This window comes from Triturus cristatus, chromosome 3_1, assembly GCF_964204655.1.
Source record: "Triturus cristatus chromosome 3_1, aTriCri1.1, whole genome shotgun sequence".
NCBI classification, from domain to species: Eukaryota; Metazoa; Chordata; class Amphibia; order Caudata; family Salamandridae; genus Triturus; species Triturus cristatus.
This window is the reverse complement of record NC_140583.1, coordinates 206,064,133-206,090,992: the sequence shown is the minus strand read 5'-3', so window position 1 is coordinate 206,090,992 and position 26,860 is coordinate 206,064,133. Positions and strand designations below refer to the sequence as shown.

Genomic DNA, 26,860 nt, shown 5'->3' with positions numbered 1-26,860 from the left:
TATGCGCAAAACGCAAAAGTATGCAGCTATCGTCCGACTCCTTTCTCCTGTTTGTTGTGCTAGTCTGGCTGTGGACCTTGTAAACCAAGGTCATCTTGCAGATCGGACACGCACTCAACATACACATATCAGTGAATAATCAAGATAGCAGGATAGAAAGCATTGTTAATTTTGCGCATGCTTATGCCTGGAGACATTACAGGTTTGACAAAATGATTTTAATGATTAGGGTGCTCGTTTTTACATCACTTAGCCATTGTGCTCTCAGACATTCGCTGGGAGCTCTGCTTCCACAGGAGCGAACTGACATCAGCATGGATAGAGTTAGGAAGCTTCAAAGTGCTCGCTGGCTTCTGTATGTACAGTAGCAGCAGAATGGGCATTATGGGTTTGAGCGGGGTTGCTGGAAAGTTCGCCAGGTGCCGTTTGTACAGGAGTTGCGTGGCAGCTGTTTAAGTTTGGGGCTTATTAGGGCTCACATGGTGCGGTTTGTATGGGACCAGCGCAGCGACAGTATGTGGGCTGGAGTGTGCTGGAAGCTTTCTTTGTAATGGAGCTGCACTGCGACAGTGGGAGTGATAAATTGTTGGCAAGGCACTGTTAGTATGGGAGCGACCAGGCATTTGCCATGCTAAATAAATGGGGCAGTCATGGGCCTGCTTCCACAGGAGTGGTCTGGCGGCATCTTGGGGCGAGGGGGGACATCAACGAACTTGGCTGGGTGCTTGCATGTACAGGAGTGGTGTGGGGCAGTATTGAGAGAGCAGAGCTATGGGCAATCCTCTAAAAAGAATGGTTGGGCTGTGCCTCTTTGCTATAATCGGGGCACCCGCGCTTTACTTTTAATGTTAAAAAGTAAAGCGTGGGTGCCGCGATTATAGCAAAAGTAAAGAAATAGAAATAAACGTCTATTTCTTTCATTTTGCTATAATCGTGGCACCCGCGCTTTGCGCAAAAGTGAAAGTAAACAAGAGATGCTCGCGCAGCTGTAATTGGAGAGGCGTGGCACGCGTGCTTGTGCACGTGACTGCAAGCTGGTGGCGCGGTGCCCGTGCACAGTAATTCAAAAATTAGGCTTAAAGTGGGCTAAAATATAAAGCATGGCGCTTGATGGAAAGGAAGCGCTGGTGAGATGTAATAATGATGGATTGTAACCTGGAAAGCCATGGTGAGTGAATGGTGAAAAGAAATCCATGGTGAGGTGGTGAGGCGATAGTGATCGAGTGTGGAAATGTTAAATCTGGGAGATGTGATAATGATTGCTTGTGAACTTGAAAACCTTAGTGAGATGTGGTGATGACTGATTGTGAACTGCAAAGCTTGGTGAGTTGTGAGGAGTGATAATTAAAAGCAAAGCCTGCTGAGGTCAGATTAGGAATGCTGTGAAAAGTAAAGCCCTCGTGGGATTTGACTGATGTAGTGCAATGGACAGCCTGGTGAGATGTGGTGATGATTGTGAACTGGGCTGTTTTAGTGAGGTGATGGTGAAAAGGAAAGCGGTGGTGAAACCTGGGGATTTGCAGTTTTAGTGAGGTGAAAAGGAAAGCGGTGGTAAAACCTGGGGATTTGCAGCCTTTAAGGCAGCAATGCACTCAATATGTACAGCTGTGTCTAAAGCCAACGCTGCACTGCGGGAGTCAAAGGGCTCTGCCAAGCGTGAAAAGTATTGAGGACACAGGAGGGTGGCGGGGGCAAAGAGGGAGAGCAAACTGGAAGAGAGATGACAGTGTTTATAGGGGATGGACGAGTCATTAAGGATTGAGGTGAGATCTGGAGAAGGAGAGAACATGCGGGGGGGTGGGGGGGGCAAATAAAATGGCACCAGTGAGGAAGAGGAGGCGTCATCAGGGGAAACAGGTAATCAGAGAGGCATGCAGGGTATTGAAGAGGCCGGTCGCAATAAGAGGCTAGAAAAGGAAAGAGACTGACAAAGCATCAGCAGGTAGAAAAGAACTACTGAGTCAGAAGGAAAAGGCAAAGTGCCAAAAGGGCGCGAAAGGCAGGGAAGATTTACAACAAGCGTTGGCTGCGCGTGAGCGGCCGGAGACGCAAAATGTGGTGGGGAGGGGGAGAAGCGCGAGTTGTGCGCGCGTGCGTCATCGCGATCGCTCTGAAAGCAAAAGTGATCGTGGTGACGCACACGAGTTTTCAAAGTGCTGCTGGAGGCCGGCTGCGCGCGTGCACGATTGCGTGGACGCAAGCGTTCGGCCAGCCAGCAGCACTTTGAAAATCCCACATACACAATGTCTTCGCGCAAGCGCTGGGGCTCAGCGAGACCTAAAAATACTGTTAGGAGGAAGACACGCCCTCTTCACCCCCCCCAAAATACATAAAGGCATGGATTAGGCAGACCTACAATGCCAAGGTTGAAACAGGAATAGCATCTTAACAGCAGCGTGGTTTTGACTACGCAGAGTAATGTGTAAGTGACATGCTGCGGAACAGAGGAGAGCTGAAAAATCTAAGAGGAGGTGTGCGTGATTTGTAAGCAAAAACCAATATTTTATGTATTGAATCATGAATTGTGCACTGTAGGTAACCAAGAACGCTGCTGCAGAGAGCAGATACACCCACCCAGGCCAACACACAACCATTTCAGACCTTCGATTACGTGAATTTTCCCCATGGACACATAGTAACTGCAACACTGCCTGAAGTACGTGGGACAAAGATCTAGAAAGATCGATCAGAGGTCTCTGCGGATGAATTCCAAAAGGCTTACCAGATTGGTTTCTTGTTCGGATGCTAAAAGGCTCTGCGGAATCAACCTTTTCTAAAGCTGCATACATCTCCCAACCAAAGGCATTTTGTTTTTGCCTTATTTTTATTCGGTTGTACGGCAATAACACACTGACACCACACCTCACAGTAAACATAAACCCCCTTCAATTCAAAACCGGATTAAAACATGCAGCTACCCCACCCTTCCCCCATAGCCCTACCCCAGCATAGTACTGGAAGTAAGTAATAACCAGCAACAGTCAAGGACTAGACTGCAATAAGCAACCTTTTGTTTCCCTTGCAAACCTTTGAAAAGGGTTGGGGGATAAGCTAACAGTGATTGCTTTGTCGGTGTCCTTTAGGTTGGAGAAGGAAATTAGCATCAGTAGAGCCATCAGGCAAAGAGCAGATCAAGCATCTATAAACACCAGCAACACATGTATACCAAGTTTGACAGGCAGACCTTCACCAGCAAACCAAGCAGGAACAAGCAGGAACATTTAATTATCCAAATCGTTATGGTCCTTTTCAGATTTAACAGTGCAAGACTGCTGTCACAGCTCATACCAGCTCATACTAAGCAACTTCCAGGGAGGGGGGAGAATACTCCATGGGCAGGAGAGCAGGAATTTTGAAGAAAGATCTATAACTATCAAAAATAGGCTTCTATTACACAAATAGTAGAACCTGAAGGCCTATGCAGAAGACAAGCAATAAGCTGAAGAGGATAAGGATATGAGTGACCCCACTCCTAGTTAATACTATGGGGGGTCCAAGAGTTTGTGGCCACACAGAGGGTTGACTGGATGCAGAGATAAATTAGGCCAACATGTGCCCAACAAATTGCTCTGCTGAATACTTAGACGTCGTGGCCAAGGAAGAGGTTTGTACCTCAGTTTCCAGCCTGCCCTAAGGAAAAGGGCCAGACTATGGGCTGACTTCTGGGAAGTAATAAGCAGAGCGGTGGTACTGGAAGATCTTCAAATTGAGCTGTTCATTTGCCTCAAGGATAATATTTCTGCACTTGGAATTCCATTTGCACTCTGAGGATGTGCACAATATTTTCACTTGACTTCCAATGGTCATTCTGCTCAGAAGACTTATTCCATCTGGGACTCCTTTTGGGTATTCTAGAAAATGTAATCTTGCTAGAGTAAAGAATATGCATTCACCTGTACTTGACACGGTCGAGAGATATGGTTGCTGTTGGAGACGCAGTTCAAAAGCCTCAATCCATGGGACACTCATCAGTATCCTCATTTCTTGCCATTGTTGATCCTTTGAGTGCAGCACGACATGCTGTGTGGTATATCCCCATCACCTTTTTGGACATTAAAGCTAAACAGGGGTTTGCATTACTAGGACTAGTCCTGGCAAAATAGCGATCCACTGGGTACACTCAGAACCACCTGCGTGGAAAAAAATGGAGGGATGACTTAAGGTATGTGGGGTGGCAGAGGAATGTCGCCTTAGAGTAGTGCGGACAGATGACAAAGCAGAGAGCGATCTTCTGGAATGGGGCAAATGTTGACTGAAATGTCCATAACAAATGAGAGCACATTCAGAACACCAGGCCCACTCACATCCCGAAGCACCGCTGTCACACGCGCCCTCTCACGCATGACTCAAGAACAAGTTGAGTGCACCACTAGTTCTCTACTTAGGTTAAGAATGCTGTGCCACCTGTAGGTCGCCGTCACGAGGGTGGGAGGGGGTGGCTGTGTACTGTCTAAGATCCTGAAAATATACATGTAGGTCCTTTGTCCTCAATCGAGTGGAAACAGTTTTAATAAAAACAAGTTTCCAAAAAAGATAAAAGCTAGACTGGGGATGGGTACATGGTCAGTACGTAGAACAGATGTTGGGGTGGTGTTGCCTATGGTATCTAGAGCAAGGATTTACAGTCCTTTGTGAGGACCTCAGGACAGCTTTTCTCCACAACAGATTAGGTCTTTGTGCCTTAGGTAGAGATGGAGTCCATGTTTGCTTTTGGTAAGGTTGATCTACAATCCTGAACACACTAAAACCACATGAGAAGCCAAGGATTGCTCCCATTTTCCCAGAGGACTTTACCCAGGTGTGATTTCCTGGAAATAGACAAAACAAAGGGATACCCAAAGAGGTGGCAACTTAGTCTAGTGCTTCCTCTTAAAAAGGGGACCTTGCGTTTAGCTAGTCTTCTGCAATAGGGGTCCCAAAACAATGATTTTGGGTTAGTTTGTGGATTTAATTATCAATTCCTTTACAGCTATTTTCTGTATGTTGGAGAAATTTGAGGGTTTTCACTAAGCACACCAGAAGCAATTAATTGTCAACATCTAGTAGCATAGGGACTTGGAGGCTTTGAATTTTAAGTGCATGGGATAAGCAGCTGGAATCTGCAACATGCAACGAAAGAGCGAGAGCTTACTGTCATTCAGAAAGAAACTCAAAACGTGGCTGTTCGGCCATTAATTCCCTTCTTTCTTGCCGGGGCTCTGCGGTTATGGGTCTGATAGCGCCAGGACACTGCTTGAGTAGCTGAGCGCTCAATAAAACACCAGATAACATAACATGTAGGCCATTAGCTTTCCATTAGGAGTCACCATCTTCCTCAAAGAAAGGGAACACCCAGGGATTTCCAGTGGTTGGTGGGAGGCAGGGTGGGGGGGCGGTTCAAAAGGGCCAGGTATGGTGTTTTCCAGCTATTATAAGAGCCAACTTCTTAACGACAACCAGACCCTGCTCGCTGCAGTTCCATGGTAGAGGACCTCTAGCAGATGATCCTTTATTCCACCTCAGCTTCTGCTACATGCACATAAAAGGTGTGTAGCACTACAGAGCATCGTCAGGCTTTGGCCTAGTGGTAGCATCATTCACATATAACATTTTCATGAGGACATTTGCAAACAAGAGTGCCACAAGCCATCATATGTTGCCTCGAGGTGAGCCAAACAAGGGACCCAGGGCAGCTGCAACTTGCAGATTAAATATGGAGCAATACATAGAGACCTAAAACTTGAAGATCAAGTAAGGTATGTGAATGCAGCATTAGAAATACAGGAAGGAGAAATAAGAGTACTTCGAGAAAGACAAGCATTTACAATGCAATAGGTCTTGCAATTGCGAATTTGAGCCAATGGCAATTGTATTGCAGAGCGCTGTGTCCCTGAAGCGGGTGCTGCGCTCAGCATGCAAGTTAGAGCAGCATAGCGCTCTATCAGAAAAGCGGCCACCATTGTCCCCATCAGTGTCATTAAAACAAAATAGGGCTTACCCACTTCTAATGCAGAACGTGTAACAAGCCCAAGTAATAGGTTGTGGTTATGGGCAGTAACAAACGCAGACAAGGCGGTACCAAGGAGGGACTAACGAGCCTATTTACGAATCAGACCAACAGTTATTAGAAAGGACAATGACAAAAGCCAATGACAAACACGGGTGAAGAGCGGGCAGGGCTTAGTGCATATAATACAGCATGCCAAGCAGAGTGAGTTGGATATGCGCGCTGCCGCTAGGCTCAACCTAAATAAACTGGTTTCGACCATAGGCTCTACTCTGATATGGTTACAATGCAGGGAAAACAAATATCAGCCAGAATTTAGAAAATTGCATAAGTGTGCATATTTATTCCATATCATTGTACAACGTATACATGTTTGCTTCTAAAACAAGTGTCAATTAAAGTGAGGTCATACCAATTTACTATCCCCCAAACACCAATAAAATACACTTTAATGATCTCTCAATTCTAGACCCTCCCAAATGTAACGGAACACATCTTTTCACTGGTTAAAACACAATGGAATGCAAATTCACGCTCGAACATGGTCCTACAAGTTTTAATGAGGTGCAGGTACACTTTGCAGGAATTCAGACATTTAAATATTTGGTGGCAACAAATTCCTTTTTTGTACCTACAGGCACAGATCAAGTTCACAGCTGAATAAAAACCCATAAAAACACATTTCTATGCTGAAGAAAACTATTTTATGAAGCTCTTGTCATTTTACAATATCAAAAGGTTTTAGGACAATCTTGTCTACAGTCTGAAGTAGCACCAATCCATGATTGATCTGGTTTCCTAAATCGTCGCCCCCCACATTTATCTGGTGAAAGGAAAACGCTGGAGCCTGGGATTACAACCGTTGCCTCTTGATTCCTGAACGCAGTCTGCAAGGATTCCGTTGCAATACTCTGAAGTATTAGACAACATCTCTCAAAAGGGCACACTCAATCTGGAGCGGCTGAACTCCGACTGCTTGCCTTTCATGGCTCGCCCAGCATCCCGCAAACTGGACGATTGGCAGATGCTCGTGAGAACTAACTTGCTTTTCTTTAATAAAAAAAAAACAAAAATGCACTGGGACTTTTGGCAAGCAGGTGTAACAAAAAAAACAAGTGTGGCTGTAGTAAGGGCAGTTTTTTTCACAAGTTATTTAACTCCAGTAAAGTCTGGTCCAGCATCTGGTGCATGCCAAGGTTCTCTTCTTTGGCATGCGCCACTTTCTCTGTGAAGGGATTACAAAAAAAAAATATTCATCCATGAATATTGCATTCTTCCTTTACCTCCAATACGGTTATTCTGATGACCAAACGCATGCAATGGTTATTGTCAAGTGCGTGCTCATGACATTTCTCAGTTCCACACAGTCATGCATCTACTAAACCCACCATCATTAGTATGATCTAAAAACACTGCTAGAGGTTTCTTGGAACCGCTGTTCCCCCTCTCCCCACCCCCCCCCCCAAACAAATCTCACGTTTGAAAGTAAACTAGCAACTGACCAGGCTTATGGCGAGATCCAATTTCAGTTTTAGGAATAAGTAAAACCTCCAGATAGCAATTCCTATACAAGGACACATCTTTCAGAAGATTCCACTTCAAGCTTTTGAAGCTTTAAACACTCTGAAAAGTGAGATTTATGGGGGGACTGCAGCTGTACCAACCCCACACCAAAATATTTACACATACAAAAACAAACTGCATGCACAATTCATTGCAATTGCAACATTGGATTTAATAATTAAACAAGCCCAATTCAGGCCTTTGTACACATTAGCAAAAACACCGCTCAGACGTGCAAGTTTGCCTTACACTTCCCCATAAAAATAAAAAAGGACTCCCACTTCATAAACAACGATCACTCATATTCAAGCAGAAAATTTGGGAACCTGTTGTCACTGTAAAAAGTAACACTTCTGGGACGATGAGAAATAAGTTACACATCCAAATGTGACAACCTGTTAGAAATTAGGTTTACCAGGATATAGCATGTTGTAAAAAAAAAAAAACTACCCTTATGGTAACTGCACTCCATTAACCTCCCACCCCCTCCTTCATAGGGCCTGCATCCCAAGGTTCCAGCAAGCACCACACATGCCTTAGTACATCTCGCTAAGATGAACTCTAGGCAAGTCGAGCAGGTTATGCATTACAGTCAACTCATTGACACTGCAGTTTAATCCTCATTCAAGGCCAGTTTTAGTTCATTAGTCAGACTCCTGTTTTGCTCAAGTTGCTGGTAGAGTTGGTCTGTACAGTCAGCAAGCAGGTTAGAAGGAGAAAAGAAAGAAAGGCAGGAGCAATGATTAGACAGCAGAAACCAGCCCAACAGGAAGTGTAATAAAGACAGGGAATTCAGATTACAGAAAGATGCAAAAGACCACACAGCAGGAAAAAAGATATTTTACCATGGTTCCAACCAGCAGACTTCCCTGTACAGATTGGGGAAAAAGCCTAAAGAGTAGCTAAGAGTTTGCAAAGTTAGAAGTTGTCAAGATACGAGTGGGAAGAAAACAAAAAGGGTTACGGGAACGAGAATGTAAATATGAATACTTACCCCTAGTCCTTGTTCACTTTATGAAAATTGCTCACCAATGGCACCTAGCTCATGGTTAAGATGACCCCAGAATAAGCTATTAACTGGTTTTACATTTATCCTCATCTGCCTACTCCCCATTGTTGATCCATCGCCAAGAATTAGAAAGCTTGACCAAACTAGCAAAGCCTCGGCTTGTTTTTTTTCTTTTCTTTTTTAAATGTGGGCAGAATAGATCCAATGCATGGGCTAATATCAAGTGATGCATGGACAGACTTATGACTAAACACTCATGGCAAAGCTATAAAGCAATCGAACTTCTAATCAGACAGTGTAGAATTTACAGGATCAGGAGAACATGGAGGAAAGGCCAACTAAAATACCCACCCCCCACCTTCCAAGGCACAAAGTACACAACATATTCCTTTGCACTTTGTGCTTCGTGTAATAGGACAAGTCCCATATACACCAGAATAAACATGGATCAAGCAGATCTCATACTGTCAACTGCATCCATAAAACATGGATCAAGCAGATCTCATACTGTGACGTGCTTCCATAAGACATGGATCAAGCAGATCTCATACTGCCGTGCTTCCATAAAAAGCAAGCATAATTACTTGGCCTTCAAAATATGAAAGCAGACCAAGCCAGAGGAAAGACTGCGCTTTAATAGGTTACACAAATAGTAGAAATACTGTAAATTTATGACGCAAGACTCGTTAAAAAGATTAAACAAAATGATTTAGAAGGAAAGCATGTATTAGCTATGGTGAGCAATAGTCGGTTAATCCACTTTAGCAGAGGTGCAGATGGTTTCTACAAAAAGGAATAGGGCAGCTTGTGTCCCCTTTCTGTATTACACAGATAGCAAAATTATGCACTGGTTCAGGGCAATGGCATCCGATCATCCAAAAGGACACACACACACTGTACTGCATCAGGTACGGAAGGCACTGTCAGTTGGAGTATGAAATCTCACTAGAGTCCCAGACCAAATGATTTCAGTCACCTGAAAAAAAACAGAAGCAGCCTAAAGTATGGCAATGTGGAGTTAAAAAATTAAAATAGAAGACTGCATGAAAAATGTCCCATTCCGGACACCGAAATCTAACTTAAATAGCCCACCTTGTAACATCTGCCTAGACACAGAACCCATTTACTAACAAGCATTGGCAAACAGTAAGGGTGGGTGCGTGGTGTGTGTTCAGTGCCCAAGAGATGAATGAGGGCACGGCGGGGTGTGGGGTGAGGTGAATTACCCGAAATAGAGAAAAGCATAAGGAAGGTGCATACATAAAGACTCCTAAAGCGGGTTGTGAGAATCCAGATTTTAATAAACACATACTGCTTTGGTTTACCTTTATCACATCAAAACTTCCTTCACATATTTGTTAATAGGAAATTAAAATCCACAGATTTTGAAACCAGTTAAACGCCGCTATAATGGAAGGCAAAAGTAAAGTGTGTCACGAGTGTTATGAAGAGGTAGTTGCTGACACAGAGGGAAGATGGTAACTAGGAGGAATGGGGACAATAAGTGTTGGAAGAGATTACAAACCAAGCATAGTTTCCGAGAGATGAGAATGTGGCAGAAGCAGTCATAGGAATGTTCGGTTTACATGCTTAATTAGGAAGCAGTAAAGAAGCATGCGCCGTGATAAAACAAAGCACGGCAACTACGTAAATAGAACATACATGCACCGCAGCCCATGAAGTGTACAGGAAGTTGTGGTGCGCCGCATTAGCAGGGTTGGCAGAGGCTTTTCTGCACCCAGTCATGGTGCACCATGTTAGCAGGGTCTGTCCCAGATTGTGAAGGAGAACCCAAAACAAAAAAAATCAGGGAGTGTGCATGGCATGCTGTGCCCATGCTGCTGCGGTACTGGTAGGGCTCTGAGGTTGCCGCAGCTTACCCAGAAGTGGAGTGGGGAGCAGCGCATACAAACAGTATGGCAGGCCTAGTGTGCATGGCATACTATGCCCATGGTTCTGTGGCACTGGCGGGGCTCTGAGGCAGCGGCCCTGAAGCACAAACACAAGGCGGAAGAGATGCTGTGCGCTAGCCAAATATCCAGTCCGGGTGGGCGAGCCGAAAAGTAGACAGGGAGAAACAAACAAGCCTCACTTGCAATGAAAAGCGAGCATTCAGCATAAATTGTTATGTGCGCCAATCAAAAGCATGGGTGGAGCATCCACCCCACTTCCGAAAGCAACCAGACAATAGATCGCTAGGCGAGACCTATAAACTAAATGAAACGTCGCTTCTTTTGCTGTTTTTCTAGCTGTACAGTGACAAGCAGAAGAGTTTTATCAACATGTTTATTTCTTGCCTTCTTTACGTAATTAGTTAGAATCTTTACACAATCCGAGCTACTTAAGTCTTTAAAAAAAAATATTAACTTAGACTGATGCTACTAACTTTTTGCAACAGTTATCTAACCTCTTTTTCGAATTTGGTGTAATTTTGCAGTAGAGATTCTATTTTTCATGCTTGCAAGCATGGTCTTTCACAAAAGACCTGCGCATCAAGGATTTAAGTGGTTTGTGGAAAAGGTGATGGTGGGACCACGCATTATAAAGGAATAAAGTACCCACTGCCATAGATCAGGATATTGCAAGTCACATCGGAGCCCATGACCGTAAAAATTTGGTTTTCAGCCTCATTCCTTTATATGGAAATGGATCACATCCGTGACATTTCTCCTCTGGTATGTTTCGGTCATGTACAACCTAGTGGAACACAATGACATTCAGAGCAGGTTGTAAACCAAAGTTTTCCTATTGTGTTACGGTTGTATTATTTAGTTGGCCAGACACCTGGATACCACAGGGCTTAGGTACCTTATAAATCGACATGCAAATCTACCATACAAAAGCTATGACGATGCCACAGACCTGTGGCACACAGTTTGTGGCCTCTTCGGACTGAAGTTCTTTTACATAAAGAGTATATTAACACGAGGAACATAGAATATGGTTCAAAAAACACCCTTTAAGAAGCTCAATTAGTGTCACGTTGGCCCTCAAAGAAGATTTTTTCTTCACCAAATAGCTAAATACCTACTACCTGCACCCAGGTCATGTGCTGCCCAGTGAAAAAACAAACAAAAAAATAAAAACTTTAAACTGAAATACAGCTCCTCTAAATAGTATATGTCCCTGTCAGACTCACTTGCTTTTTACCACATTCTTGGAACTATGGTGCATGTACTGCATAAACCTTAAAGTCTCTGCCAAGTTACCAAATAAAGAAAAGTTAAACTTAGGGCAGTGTGAGTTGCAAAGAGGAAGCAAACTGACTAATACAATTCCTTCTGTAAGAAAAAAAATTAAAAAGTGATTTTTAAGTTAAACAAAACCAAAAACTGAAGCATATTCTTCAAACCGGTGCTCTTTATTTCAAGCTTGGTGTTTTGCGGAAATGCAGACATGTTTAACTGCAGATAAGACGACACTGGCATAGTTTACAATTAAGAAATACCCATCGATCCTGTGTCCATTTGTGTACAGATTAGGTCCCCATCATTAACGTTTGGGATTTACAGGTGATGCATCAGAATACTGTATTGACTACAGTCTATATCAGACCACTTTATGGCAAAGAATTTTATTTGTACTCGGTGTGAGGAATCTTCAATTGCATAATTGAGTCTCTTGCTTGAGCCACTCAAGTGCTTAGCATTTTAGCACCGCCTTCTCCTGGCACAATGGTTTTCCAGGGATAGAACTGGCATCAGACCAAGATCCATGGGCTCCATGCCCCATATACTATGAGATTTGTGAAATATTAATGGATTAGTGAACCCTCAACTGCTATTGACACGTGCACAAGCCATTCGGATTTAAATCCTGCTTGAGATGTACTTCAGAAAAGTTAATTAAGAAAAAAAAAAATCCCCTCAAACACCACTTTTTTGGAAATGCATTTGCAGTAACACTGCACGTGTTAAGGACATTGACCAGAGTGCCTAAATTTGGAGAGGGGGGAATTTAATGGCCCCAAATGCCAGAGGTCGAATTGCATCTCTGCAGGCATCACCACCATGTAACAATATACAAGAGCCTATTTGGGCACGAGTTAGAAGCCTCCTAAACATTACCTGGAAGCTACAACAGGGCCAAGATGTGAACTAGACTGGCCAAAGAAGCAGGATATATGTATGATCAATGTGGTTCAGAATTGTAGCAACCCTCAAGGATTGTTTGACCGGAACAGTGCAGTGAATAAGGAGGTCTTTGAATCTTGCTTCGAGCAACTTCTACTCGAAAGACAATCTCCCTTTATTGTGAAGTTCAGATCCTCCCAATAGGAAATATTTGTAACAAGCTGCTATGCATCACCCTTCCTCAGATACAGCTTCTTTGAGCAACAGGGAGAACACAGAATACACTAGGAGCAAGCATTAAAAAGGACAATTACCACAGAGATCCATTTTCACTTAAGATCAGACAAAGTTTAACTTATTGGCACGTATGACAGGTTATAAGATAGGAGTTACTCCAGGTGCCTGGAGACATGCAATCAGTGACAGACTAATCCCAGTCATCAGGTTTCAATCAAAAAAATTGCACCCATGGGTCAATAATTGTAAGCCTGGTCTTAGGCCTCAGATGGGTCAGGGTAAATTTGGAAGCATGGCCGGAGTATCATGTGTAAGATATAAAATGCAAGTTGTCTGCCAATCATATCCAGCAGGAGTTCGGTTCAGATTTGAAACAAGCATTGGCATAGCCAATAGGTCTCGCTTTTGGGACCTTAGAAGTGTTTAGCCATGCAACAGTTGATGTTGTTGCACCAAGGATATTGTGCTGCATAACTAAATACTTATAAGGTCCCAAAAGCAAGACCTATTGGCTATGCCAATGCTTGTGATTGGAGGAGTTGTCGCCTTGTTGTAGTTGGGTGAGGTGAGCGCGTTCACCTGAGCTCCGAAAGGAAAGTCAGGTTGTTGTCATATATATTGCCCAGGTTTTTAACCTTTTAAACCGAGGTTAGCAGTGTCCCCACATTTTGTGTTCTCCAGGTGTGGGACCAAAAGGCAGGGTTGTTTCCATAAAGGAGACCCTTGGTCTTGCCAGAGTTTATTTTCAGGCAGTTTCCCTTCATCCACCTTCGCACTTCTTCCGTGCAGTTACAGAACCTATCTGCTGTTTCATTTACATCATGAGATTGAGATGATAATTTGTGGGTCATCGACGTAAAACACCAGTGACTTATAACATGATGTGCACATCTGTTGCTCTGGAATGTGCATTACCTGTACTAAAAAAATGTGTTTTGTTACAGTCTTATGTACACTCGTGCACGTAGACATAAAAACACACATTCATGAGCTCAGACAAAGCCCACACGCAGACACAAAAGTACGGCACAAACTTAAGCACCACACACCATATGCGCAAAACGCAAAAGTATGCAGCTATCGTCCGACTCCTTTCTCCTGTTTGTTGTGCTAGTCTGGCTGTGGACCTTGTAAACCAAGGTCATCTTGCAGATCGGACACGCACTCAACATACACATATCAGTGAATAATCAAGATAGCAGGATAGAAAGCATTGTTAATTTTGCGCATGCTTATGCCTGGAGACATTACAGGTTTGACAAAATGATTTTAATGATTAGGGTGCTCGTTTTTACATCACTTAGCCATTGTGCTCTCAGACATTCGCTGGGAGCTCTGCTTCCACAGGAGCGAACTGACATCAGCATGGATAGAGTTAGGAAGCTTCAAAGTGCTCGCTGGCTTCTGTATGTACAGTAGCAGCAGAATGGGCATTATGGGTTTGAGCGGGGTTGCTGGAAAGTTCGCCAGGTGCCGTTTGTACAGGAGTTGCGTGGCAGCTGTTTAAGTTTGGGGCTTATTAGGGCTCACATGGTGCGGTTTGTATGGGACCAGCGCAGCGACAGTATGTGGGCTGGAGTGTGCTGGAAGCTTTCTTTGTAATGGAGCTGCACTGCGACAGTGGGAGTGATAAATTGTTGGCAAGGCACTGTTAGTATGGGAGCGACCAGGCATTTGCCATGCTAAATAAATGGGGCAGTCATGGGCCTGCTTCCACAGGAGTGGTCTGGCGGCATCTTGGGGCGAGGGGGGACATCAACGAACTTGGCTGGGTGCTTGCATGTACAGGAGTGGTGTGGGGCAGTATTGAGAGAGCAGAGCTATGGGCAATCCTCTAAAAAGAATGGTTGGGCTGTGCCTCTTTGCTATAATCGGGGCACCCGCGCTTTACTTTTAATGTTAAAAAGTAAAGCGTGGGTGCCGCGATTATAGCAAAAGTAAAGAAATAGAAATAAACGTCTATTTCTTTCATTTTGCTATAATCGTGGCACCCGCGCTTTGCGCAAAAGTGAAAGTAAACAAGAGATGCTCGCGCAGCTGTAATTGGAGAGGCGTGGCACGCGTGCTTGTGCACGTGACTGCAAGCTGGTGGCGCGGTGCCCGTGCACAGTAATTCAAAAATTAGGCTTAAAGTGGGCTAAAATATAAAGCATGGCGCTTGATGGAAAGGAAGCGCTGGTGAGATGTAATAATGATGGATTGTAACCTGGAAAGCCATGGTGAGTGAATGGTGAAAAGAAATCCATGGTGAGGTGGTGAGGCGATAGTGATCGAGTGTGGAAATGTTAAATCTGGGAGATGTGATAATGATTGCTTGTGAACTTGAAAACCTTAGTGAGATGTGGTGATGACTGATTGTGAACTGCAAAGCTTGGTGAGTTGTGAGGAGTGATAATTAAAAGCAAAGCCTGCTGAGGTCAGATTAGGAATGCTGTGAAAAGTAAAGCCCTCGTGGGATTTGACTGATGTAGTGCAATGGACAGCCTGGTGAGATGTGGTGATGATTGTGAACTGGGCTGTTTTAGTGAGGTGATGGTGAAAAGGAAAGCGGTGGTGAAACCTGGGGATTTGCAGTTTTAGTGAGGTGAAAAGGAAAGCGGTGGTAAAACCTGGGGATTTGCAGCCTTTAAGGCAGCAATGCACTCAATATGTACAGCTGTGTCTAAAGCCAACGCTGCACTGCGGGAGTCAAAGGGCTCTGCCAAGCGTGAAAAGTATTGAGGACACAGGAGGGTGGCGGGGGCAAAGAGGGAGAGCAAACTGGAAGAGAGATGACAGTGTTTATAGGGGATGGACGAGTCATTAAGGATTGAGGTGAGATCTGGAGAAGGAGAGAACATGCGGGGGGGTGGGGGGGGCAAATAAAATGGCACCAGTGAGGAAGAGGAGGCGTCATCAGGGGAAACAGGTAATCAGAGAGGCATGCAGGGTATTGAAGAGGCCGGTCGCAATAAGAGGCTAGAAAAGGAAAGAGACTGACAAAGCATCAGCAGGTAGAAAAGAACTACTGAGTCAGAAGGAAAAGGCAAAGTGCCAAAAGGGCGCGAAAGGCAGGGAAGATTTACAACAAGCGTTGGCTGCGCGTGAGCGGCCGGAGACGCAAAATGTGGTGGGGAGGGGGAGAAGCGCGAGTTGTGCGCGCGTGCGTCATCGCGATCGCTCTGAAAGCAAAAGTGATCGTGGTGACGCACACGAGTTTTCAAAGTGCTGCTGGAGGCCGGCTGCGCGCGTGCACGATTGCGTGGACGCAAGCGTTCGGCCAGCCAGCAGCACTTTGAAAATCCCACATACACAATGTCTTCGCGCAAGCGCTGGGGCTCAGCGAGACCTAAAAATACTGTTAGGAGGAAGACACGCCCTCTTCACCCCCCCCAAAATACATAAAGGCATGGATTAGGCAGACCTACAATGCCAAGGTTGAAACAGGAATAGCATCTTAACAGCAGCGTGGTTTTGACTACGCAGAGTAATGTGTAAGTGACATGCTGCGGAACAGAGGAGAGCTGAAAAATCTAAGAGGAGGTGTGCGTGATTTGTAAGCAAAAACCAATATTTTATGTATTGAATCATGAATTGTGCACTGTAGGTAACCAAGAACGCTGCTGCAGAGAGCAGATACACCCACCCAGGCCAACACACAACCATTTCAGACCTTCGATTACGTGAATTTTCCCCATGGACACATAGTAACTGCAACACTGCCTGAAGTACGTGGGACAAAGATCTAGAAAGATCGATCAGAGGTCTCTGCGGATGAATTCCAAAAGGCTTACCAGATTGGTTTCTTGTTCGGATGCTAAAAGGCTCTGCGGAATCAACCTTTTCTAAAGCTGCATACATCTCCCAACCAAAGGCATTTTGTTTTTGCCTTATTTTTATTCGGTTGTACGGCAATAACACACTGACACCACACCTCACAGTAAACATAAACCCCCTTCAATTCAAAACCGGATTAAAACATGCAGCTACCCCACCCTTCCCCCATAGCCCTACCCCAGCATAGTACTGGAAGTAAGTAATAACCAGCAACAGTCAAGGACTAGACTGCAATAAGCAACCTTTTGTTTCCCTTGCAAACCTTTGAAAAGGGTTGGGGGATAAGCTAACAGTGATTGCTTTGTCGGTGTCCTTTAGGTTGGAGAAGGAAATTAGCATCAGTAGAGCCATCAGGCAAAGAGCAGATCAAGCATCTATAAACACCAGCAACACATGTATACCAAGTTTGACAGGCAGACCTTCACCAGCAAACCAAGCAGGAACATTTAATTATCCAAATCGTTATGGTCCTTTTCAGATTTAACAGTGCAAGACTGCTGTCACAGCTCATACCAGCTCATACTAAGCAACTTCCAGGGAGGGGGGAGAATACTCCATGGGCAGGAGAGCAGGAATTTTGAAGAAAGATCTATAACTATCAAAAATAGGCTTCTATTACACAAATAGTAGAACCTGAAGGCCTATGCAGAAGACAAGCAATAAGCTGAAGAGGATAAGGATATGAGTGACCCCACTCCTAGTTAATACTATGGGGGGTCCAAGAGTTTGTGGCCACACAGAGGGTTGACTGGATGCAGAGATAAATTAGGCCAACATGTGCCCAACAAATTGCTCTGCTGAATACTTAGACGTCGTGGCCAAGGAAGAGGTTTGTACCTCAGTTTCCAGCCTGCCCTAAGGAAAAGGGCCAGACTATGGGCTGATTTCTGGGAAGTAATAAGCAGAGCGGTGGTACTGGAAGATCTTCAAATTGAGCTGTTCATTTGCCTCAAGGATAATATTTCTGCACTTGGAATTCCATTTGCACTCTGAGGATGTGCACAATATTTTCACTTGACTTCCAATGGTCATTCTGCTCAGAAGACTTATTCCATCTGGGACTCCTTTTGGGTATTCTAGAAAATGTAATCTTGCTAGAGTAAAGAATATGCATTCACCTGTACTTGACACGGTCGAGAGATATGGTTGCTGTTGGAGACGCAGTTCAAAAGCCTCAATCCATGGGACACTCATCAGTATCCTCATTTCTTGCCATTGTTGATCCTTTGAGTGCAGCACGACATGCTGTGTGGTATATCCCCATCACCTTTTTGGACATTAAAGCTAAACAGGGGTTTGCATTACTAGGACTAGTCCTGGCAAAATAGCGATCCACTGGGTACACTCAGAACCACCTGCGTGGAAAAAAATGGAGGGATGACTTAAGGTATGTGGGGTGGCAGAGGAATGTCGCCTTAGAGTAGTGCGGACAGATGACAAAGCAGAGAGCGATCTTCTGGAATGGGGCAAATGTTGACTGAAATGTCCATAACAAATGAGAGCACATTCAGAACACCAGGCCCACTCACATCCCGAAGCACCGCTGTCACACGCGCCCTCTCACGCATGACTCAAGAACAAGTTGAGTGCACCACTAGTTCTCTACTTAGGTTAAGAATGCTGTGCCACCTGTAGGTCGCCGTCACGAGGGTGGGAGGGGGTGGCTGTGTACTGTCTAAGATCCTGAAAATATACATGTAGGTCCTTTGTCCTCAATCGAGTGGAAACAGTTTTAATAAAAACAAGTTTCCAAAAAAGATAAAAGCTAGACTGGGGATGGGTACATGGTCAGTACGTAGAACAGATGTTGGGGTGGTGTTGCCTATGGTATCTAGAGCAAGGATTTACAGTCCTTTGTGAGGACCTCAGGACAGCTTTTCTCCACAACAGATTAGGTCTTTGTGCCTTAGGTAGAGATGGAGTCCATGTTTGCTTTTGGTAAGGTTGATCTACAATCCTGAACACACTAAAACCACATGAGAAGCCAAGGATTGCTCCCATTTTCCCAGAGGACTTTACCCAGGTGTGATTTCCTGGAAATAGACAAAACAAAGGGATACCCAAAGAGGTGGCAACTTAGTCTAGTGCTTCCTCTTAAAAAGGGGACCTTGCGTTTAGCTAGTCTTCTGCAATAGGGGTCCCAAAACAATGATTTTGGGTTAGTTTGTGGATTTAATTATCAATTCCTTTACAGCTATTTTCTGTATGTTGGAGAAATTTGAGGGTTTTCACTAAGCACACCAGAAGCAATTAATTGTCAACATCTAGTAGCATAGGGACTTGGAGGCTTTGAATTTTAAGTGCATGGGATAAGCAGCTGGAATCTGCAACATGCAACGAAAGAGCGAGAGCTTACTGTCATTCAGAAAGAAACTCAAAACGTGGCTGTTCGGCCATTAATTCCCTTCTTTCTTGCCGGGGCTCTGCGGTTATGGGTCTGATAGCGCCAGGACACTGCTTGAGTAGCTGAGCGCTCAATAAAACACCAGATAACATAACATGTAGGCCATTAGCTGGCACGGACAGTATGCAGATGTTACCTCAAAGCTGCACAGTATTACGAGAAAATCACATTAGAAGAGAAGCCCAAAGATGCACCACAAACGTGAGTATTTGGGAGACAGTAAAATGCTGGGAAACCAGTTCATAGCGAATTAAGCCTTGAGAGCTTGTGGCATGTACACTGCATAACAATTGCAGTGTCACAAACTAGTTTACTACAAAATGTGCTATGTTTATCCAAATAATTTACTGAACGCGGATTCAAAAGGGCTTTATTCCTCAGAATCGGCAGGTGACTACACTAGTGTTCACAATGTTACATGTAGCATGATCAACTTAGAGGACTGTTCAGGAGCCAGGGCAAAGGAGTTTGAGCTGGGTAAAGACTGTAGATCAAATTGCCAACTGCGCCAGATGCATCTAGGACTACAGTACGATTAAGTGACAAAACTGATTAAACCGAGGAAGTACATCACATACCTCTTAAACGTCTAAACAGGTGATCAGAGCACACAAAAATGATAGTGTACAGCAAGCTTCACAAGAATGTACTTGCTTAAATGAGTTCAAGAATTCCAGCAGGCTAATTACAGCAACAAAAGTCAACATTTCCATGGAGGTTGGCATGCAGGGACGACAATGGGTGCATTGCGACAGCACATGTACATTTAAAAGTTGGATTCCCACCCATCAGAAAAACAAAGTATAGGCTACCTCCTACTCGTCGCGAGCTGTACCAACATGCGCATGGACTATTACTGAATAGCAAGTGATCAGCACTGCAGTCATTAAGACAAAGCAACTTTGCTTAAAAGAAAAACAAAGAAGAATTACAGCAGGAGCTCAAGCTTTGGGTTTATTAAATGTGAATCATTCAGTAATAAATAATGATCAATAAATAGCAAACCGATACAGTTTATACAAGGTGGTTTATTTTACAGTGACTGATAGTGTGCTACTGTACAATGGAAGACACAGCAAGGCCCCTGGCATGAGAGCCAATGCCGAGAAGTAAGACAACTCAGAGGACAGGCTAGTAGAACAGAGCAGGAGAGCAGCAGAGAGCCCATAAAAGATGGCTATCCAATCCAGGCGAGGAGGCCTTTGAAGGAGATTATCTGGATGAAGATAAAGGTGGAAATTATGATCCAGAGACCATTTAGCTAGGAAAAAAGCTTAATATCTAGGGAAAACATGCCAGAAGGGGGTTCAGATTAGTGATCGTCACAGCACACCTGTAGATGTGAAGCACTGTCACAACAGGAAACTGGGACACTCGGGGGCGAGACTGCAGGGGAGAAGTAATGCGATTGGGTGCCAAGTCATACGTGAGCTCAAAAAGCCATAGGATGAGACTGTCCAGGTGTGAGGCGGCGACCATTCACCTTGCCAGAGCAAGACCAGAGTGGCAAGACTCAGTAGCGTTCGATATCAATAGGAAAAGTCCACTTCCAGGTCAGCAGCGTGTTAGTGTGCAATAATTACAACGCAAGTGTACTCTTCGACTCAAACCGAAACAGTTTGAATAAAAAGAAAGGAAAGGTTAGAACTGAAGGCAACAAAGTTTGTTGGATTAGTCAGATTTTAATTTTGGCAAAAACAAAAATGTAAGTGGAAAAATGAAATGCAAAACCTTCACACCACGTACACACAGGCTCCAACCAAATTCTTAATACCAATATTTTTCTATGCAAATATGGTGGATTACAAAAATAAACATCAACATTTGGTGAGAGCCACATGTTTAGGTTTTCGCATTTATTGTTTTTTTTTTTACAAAATTAGTGCATGTGAGAAAAATCTGTTCTGCATAGGTAGACTGTTTGCATATAAAGGAGAACGTTTAGTTGACTTCTGTTCAGCATTTGACAATCGCAGTATAAAATCAAAGTGCCACCCAATTCACAGCCAAGACATTCCCCCTCCAACAAGAAATACCCGGGGATTTCTGCCCTTCTCACCCTGCGTTCCCAGACAAGCTTCCTACTCGGGCTGCCACTGCAGACATTAACCCACAAGTTACATTGCAAATTGCTTTCTGCTCTTCCATTTAACTTTCTTGGATACAGTCGTCAAAAACTTGGAAAACCCCGGTTTACTTTGGGGCTTATCACCTCAACAGATACTAAGAAAAACTCAAAGGGGTAGTTCTGCTTCTCATGCGGAACAGAGCACAGTTCGCTCAACGTTAGCATCAGACATTAAGGGAAGTTAGGGCCAGGTTTTCATTCCTTCAGACTCCGCTCTCAGACCATCTGCTCATAAACCCAGCTGCACTTGGTCAGATTTTGGGTCAAAAAAGGGCACTTGCACATTTTAAAGTTGCCAAAACAGAAGTAAACTAAACTGATCAAATAGAGTGAAACAAGGAGAACAAAGAGGATTTATATGGAAACAAGTTAGAGGTAAAAGGATAGAAGTGAGTTTATTAGGCAAGTATGAGGGTACAGAAGCAGGCAAGCACAGTAGGAAAACATTTACATTGAAGTCATATCGTTGAGAGCATGGTCCAGCTCCTCGCTGATTGCTTTGTACTTCAGTTTCTGAGCATACAACTCGTCTACAAAGACGCACGGAGGATGGAGGAAAGCAGGAAGATGCAGAGGGGAGGCCAGGTGATGGAAGGAGGTGGCAGTGAGGGACACCATCGAGAGAGGCAGCAGAAAGGGAAAGTGCACAGAATGGAGCGGTGAGGCAGTCAGCCAGGACAACAAGGTGGAAAACAGAAGTAAAGAAAAAATAAAATTAGCAAAGGGAGAAAATATTGCATGAACAACCAGAATGAAACAGAAAACCCCTCTTTAGAAACCGAAACCATGGAATAGAAAATACAACGAGCTCCTTAGGAAAGACGAGCAAGACCGAAGGCACGATCCTATGGATAGCAGCGCATTAAACCAAAGAGCTGCTTTTCCGCAGTTTTATCCCTGTACAGGTCTCTTGCACACCTACGTATTTGGCTAACAAATACAGTGCCATTAAGCTTAAGGGCCTTGGGACTACCAGGTGCTTAAAAGACTTTTCAGAGTACCATCTTCTTGGGAACTGTCAGCAGAAATGACCACTCCTACCAGGTAATGTCCGCCCCATCTAAACATTAGGCAACTGAATAATCACTTCATAATCAGTGGCTAAAAAATAAAAAAAATCGTATAGGGCACAAACAAAGTGCCATCGATTAATCTGGCATTAATTGGGCTAGATTACATATGCAATGTACTTCTCTACAGAGGCAGCAAAGGCCCTATGCAGGACCGTGGCAATTAACCAGACTCCTTAGTTATTGGAGTTTACTTGCATCAAGAGCAGGCAACCTTTGTTTAATTTGTTAGACATCTGTGCAACAGATCTGAACACTTCTGCAGGAGTACTGCACTAAGCGGACAAGAGCTCAGGGAAATAATGCAGTAGCCACAGTATCTGTGGACCACTGGATGGTCGACGTTTACACAGGCGGGATGTACACAGCCTCAGCCCTTGCTGGAGTAAATTCAGTGCATACCATAAGTGACACCACGTATGGCTAAAAGACTTTAAAAAGGCTACAAGCATCAGATACCCGAAGGACTACCCATTTGAATGATGCAACAAATTAGCAATACAGAACATCTAATGTTTGTAATCAGGTCCTGACCCTGGACCCATGTTTAATTCAAGAGCCCTTGCTTGCTCCTATGGATAGCTGCCACTTACAGTATCCCGACTGCTAGGGACAGGGGAGCTGGAAACTACCCTAAGAAGGAGCCCAAATGAATATACAGATGTGAAATTGTAAACACAAACTGAGGCCATGGAGGATTAGCAAACAGTTTAACCAATGAAGACCTGAAACAGAACACAAATGGCGAAAACATACCTTCCAAGTCATCAATGCTCTTTTCCAGTTTGGCTACCGTCCTTTCAGCAAACTCTGCACGGGTCTCCGCCTTGGAAGAGAATGCCAGACCAAACATTAAAAAGGTTTGGAGCAAGGATGCGGGCGCACACAAACAGATGCACTGCTAACATTCGACAGGACCGCATGTACACAGTCAAACTCTCCCTCCCACAAGAATAAGAACCCAACATGATCTGGGAGGAGAGAGCGGGAACCAATCCCGGGGACCAATAATCAGAGTCCCTGGCAAGTGTTGAGGCACCTGCATCGGTTCCAATTATGAATGGGCAGATTAAAGATCTTCACACCCTTCTGCGTGAGATTTACACCCCGTACCTCCAGATACATGCTGTGCCCTTGACTGCAGGGCATCCAGACCGGTCACTCACCTCCTTCAGCTTGTCGGTCAGGACCTTGATCTCCTCCTCATACTTGTCTTCCTTCTGGGAGTACTGCAGGCACACAAGATGAAAGTTAGAAAACCTTGAATCCCAGTGGCCGATCACAGAGGACCAGATTATAATTTGGGGCACACTACAGGGGCACAGGGACAACCCAACTAGAGCATAGTATGGAGCTAAAAAGCAACTGAACTAGGAGGAAGGATATACTGGAGCACAAGGCTGATCATAAAAGCATCTAAAGGCCAAGCTCCGGTGAACTCTTATCACGCTCTAAAGATATTACTCGTGCACTGGTCTTTTAAAATGTGGCACCCACCCTTCGGATCTGTGTTGACACTGTACATATAAACCCAGAGAGCACTCCATGTGCGTAGGGCCTGCTCCAGAAAATCAGTCCTAAGAGCTTGCATGTGCCATTAAAGCACCACGCTCACTTTACTAAGAAGGCTACAGAGCCGAGGGGACTCACTCAAAAGCCAGCTCTCTCATGGCTGCGAATCAACAGCACCAGGTACATGAAATCTTATTCCTGCACTGCAAGCGGAAGACACCTCCGACCTACCTTCTCAGCCTGAGCCTCCAGTGACTTCAGGTTGTTGGTCACAGTTTTCAACTCTTCTTCAAGCTCAGCACATTTGCTGTTAATTTGCCCCAAAGAGAACGCAGAAATGGAAGGGTGGAAGATACAATCAAGGACAGGGAAAAAAAAAAATAGAGAAAAGATAGGGAGAATGAAAACCATTCACAGAGCAAAAAAGGAGCCAACACCGTTGCAGGGAAAACAAACGTAAACCAGAGCCTGCAGGAAATGCAGGCGCCAAAAGGCTCACGTTTTGCTTTCAAATGCAATGCTGCAGCTACAGTATGAATGCACAAGATTATCGTACAGGTATTAAAAAGAAGCAAGCAGCCAAAAAGCCAGATGTGAGGAAAGCAAAAAGATGCAGTGAGGCCAATGGATTGGGTTTAAATGAATAAACACCAGAACGTGAAGAGAGGAAGAGGTGCAGGCTTGCTGCTCGGTACCAGTACCTTATTTTCAGAAGCCAGTAAGGATTTCAACGTTTGATCCATTATTCTTAACTGTTCCTCCAGCTTTCTGCATTCGCTGTTAGTGAACACATGAAATGCACAAGGCCATTCATAAAATCAGTGTGGGGCACGGCATGCAGTGGAAAACTCAAGACATTTACTTTGGTGACTACTACAAAAGTGGAGTAAACTATGTGGTGTGTGCTCAAAACAAAGGCCTGCGACATTGCCATGCTGGTTACCTTTCTGCTGCAAAAGGCGGCAAGACGAGAAATTACTTACCCTTCAGAGAGTTCTGCCCGTTCCTCTGCACGCTCCAGGTCACCTTCAATAATGACCAGTTTACGGGCAACCTATAGGGGACAGAATCAGAACATTTTAGGATGCAAAACCACAAGGGGGAACAGACAAAACATTCGTGGCTTGAGAATAGAAAAGAGACCCAATGCAAATACAAGAGTCAAGGCTGCTAGCCTCCACAGAATGACCAGGGTGCACTGGTGTCAAACATTCCTGATCCAAGGAAATCCTGGACATGAAAGAACTAGCCAGTGACCTTTCCAGGTAGGATATGTAAATGGGGGGAAGATATTGGCAGAGATCAAGAGCATTGTGTGGTGGGGAACGAATTTAAAGTGAAATTGTGATGCAAACAAGGACAGACAATGTCAAAAGCAAGTTAAGTAATGGGTGAGGCGGGAGTAAAAATCAGAAACAGTACTCCTGCATGAGGAGGCTGTAGGAGGCCCACCCTGGACAAGCTACTTTTGCAGGCTCACTCACCTCTTCATATTTGCGGTCAGCCTCTTCAGCAATGTGTTTGGCCTCTTTGAGTTGGATTTCTTGCAGCTCCATCTTTTCTTCATCTTTTAAGGCTCTGTTCTCAATGACCTTCATGCCTCTGAGAGTCAACAACAAGAAGCAGTAGAGTTATCCTTTGCACCTCGCCCAGATAGACTGTCAACCACATCCCCTCTAATCCGCCAGAAAGCCTCACCTTTCACTCTCATCAGCGGCCTTTTCAGCCTCCTCCAGCTTCTGCAGTGCTGTGGCGAGACGTTCCTGAGCCCTGTCCAACTCTTCCTCAACCAGCTGGATACGCCTGTTAAGGGAGGCGACATCAGCCTCAGCCTAGCGGAGGACCAGAAGTGTGGTTAGAAACAAGTACTCAACACGATGCATACAGAAAGTTTGGTGCAACAACGAGCAGGTGTCACAACAGTTCATACAGGTTCCCTTAAATGCTTCCTGGAAACTGAACTGGTTTAAGTTCATGAATGGCAACAGACAAATACAGGAAAACAGAAGCAGTGAAATTAAAGGCGGGATCACAGATGTGTGGCTGCTGATCAAGGTACAACCGATCAAAACTAAGAATACACTCGGGCCTACATCTTGAGGCTGGCTATACCCATCATGCAAACACCAGCTCTCATTCAGGACTGCTTATAAACCGGCCGGCAGCGGCACTACAACTGAGCGAACTATTCAAGGTTAGTACCTTCCGGCACGTTCACGTAACTACTGAAGTTCAATGTCCTCTGAACCATAAGCATCTTATCTGCTCCGTTATATTAATGGCTGCTAAAGCTTGCTACACAGAAGGGTGAGTCAGGGAATCGCCTACAGTGGCTTCCATACACAAGTTGATTACCACGTGCAACCCTCAGAAGTCCACCTGCTTCATACAAGGATGTTCTGTCGTTTGGAATTAGGGAAATGGGTTCCCCAAAAACAAGTGTCTTTCTGAAAAAGGGAATGATAAGACAACGTATGAAACGTCAATAGGCCATTATAGATTGAAGTATTTCAAAGAAGTTTCACTAATACCTAAATGACCCATCCATGTGTCCTCAGTCTATTAAAACGCTCTTAGTACCGGAGGGGTGCGTGAACACACTGCATGAAAGATACTTTGACGAGGCCCATGGGGACCCTAGGGCTCCCCAATATGCATTTAGCTGCAGCGTTCTCCACACAGATCCTCCCTTTAACCCCGCCACCTTGGTGCACGGTGGAACCCATGTTATCTATACCTCACTGTAAACCTGCAGAGAGCTGCAGTCACTCCTATAGCGTACAGCTTATCAGCTGAATTTGAAGTGCAATTCACTCAATAGCTCCTAACTCAGAGCCTAATGAAGATAAAAGGTTAAGACAGAAGAGCTGGGTCCACTGATCTATGAAGAAATACTGATTCGTTTATGTGAAAAGAAAAATCAGTAAATTTAGGAGCACGTGTAGCAAAGTTATAACAAAACCAAAAAAATACCCTGGGAGGCCCGCTACATCTCGGGCAGATTTAACATCACAAGCTGCATGGCATTCTCAGCCGTTCAGCCACATTTCTTTATAAAGGGC

The 26,860-nt window shown here is 44.5% G+C and overlaps 1 protein-coding gene across 13 annotated transcripts in view; it reads right to left on the bottom strand.

The window, feature by feature from the left end:
* Nucleotides 1-6,300: 6,300 nt before the first annotated feature.
* The window catches only part of TPM1 (tropomyosin 1), a 36,100-nt gene continuing 15,540 nt past the window's right edge, over nt 6,301-26,860 (bottom strand). For 3 of the 13 annotated variants that reach the window (XM_085643664.1, XM_085643663.1, XM_085643669.1), the window contains 7 exons: nt 25,497-25,630; nt 25,283-25,400; nt 24,782-24,852; nt 24,500-24,575; nt 23,453-23,515; nt 23,043-23,112; nt 6,301-7,211 (listed from right to left, as the gene is read on the bottom strand). In XM_085643664.1, the coding sequence (XP_085499790.1) occupies nt 7,129-7,211; nt 23,043-23,112; nt 23,453-23,515; nt 24,500-24,575; nt 24,782-24,852; nt 25,283-25,400; nt 25,497-25,630 (615 nt within the window). In that variant the 3' untranslated portion in view covers nt 6,301-7,128. Of the gene's footprint in view, nt 7,212-20,021; nt 20,305-21,585; nt 21,747-23,042; nt 23,113-23,452; nt 23,516-24,029; nt 24,106-24,499; nt 24,576-24,781; nt 24,853-25,282; nt 25,401-25,496; nt 25,631-26,860 lie in introns of those variants that run through there. The other 10 variants (XM_085643662.1, XM_085643659.1, XM_085643667.1 and 7 more) reach the window with 4 other exon arrangements.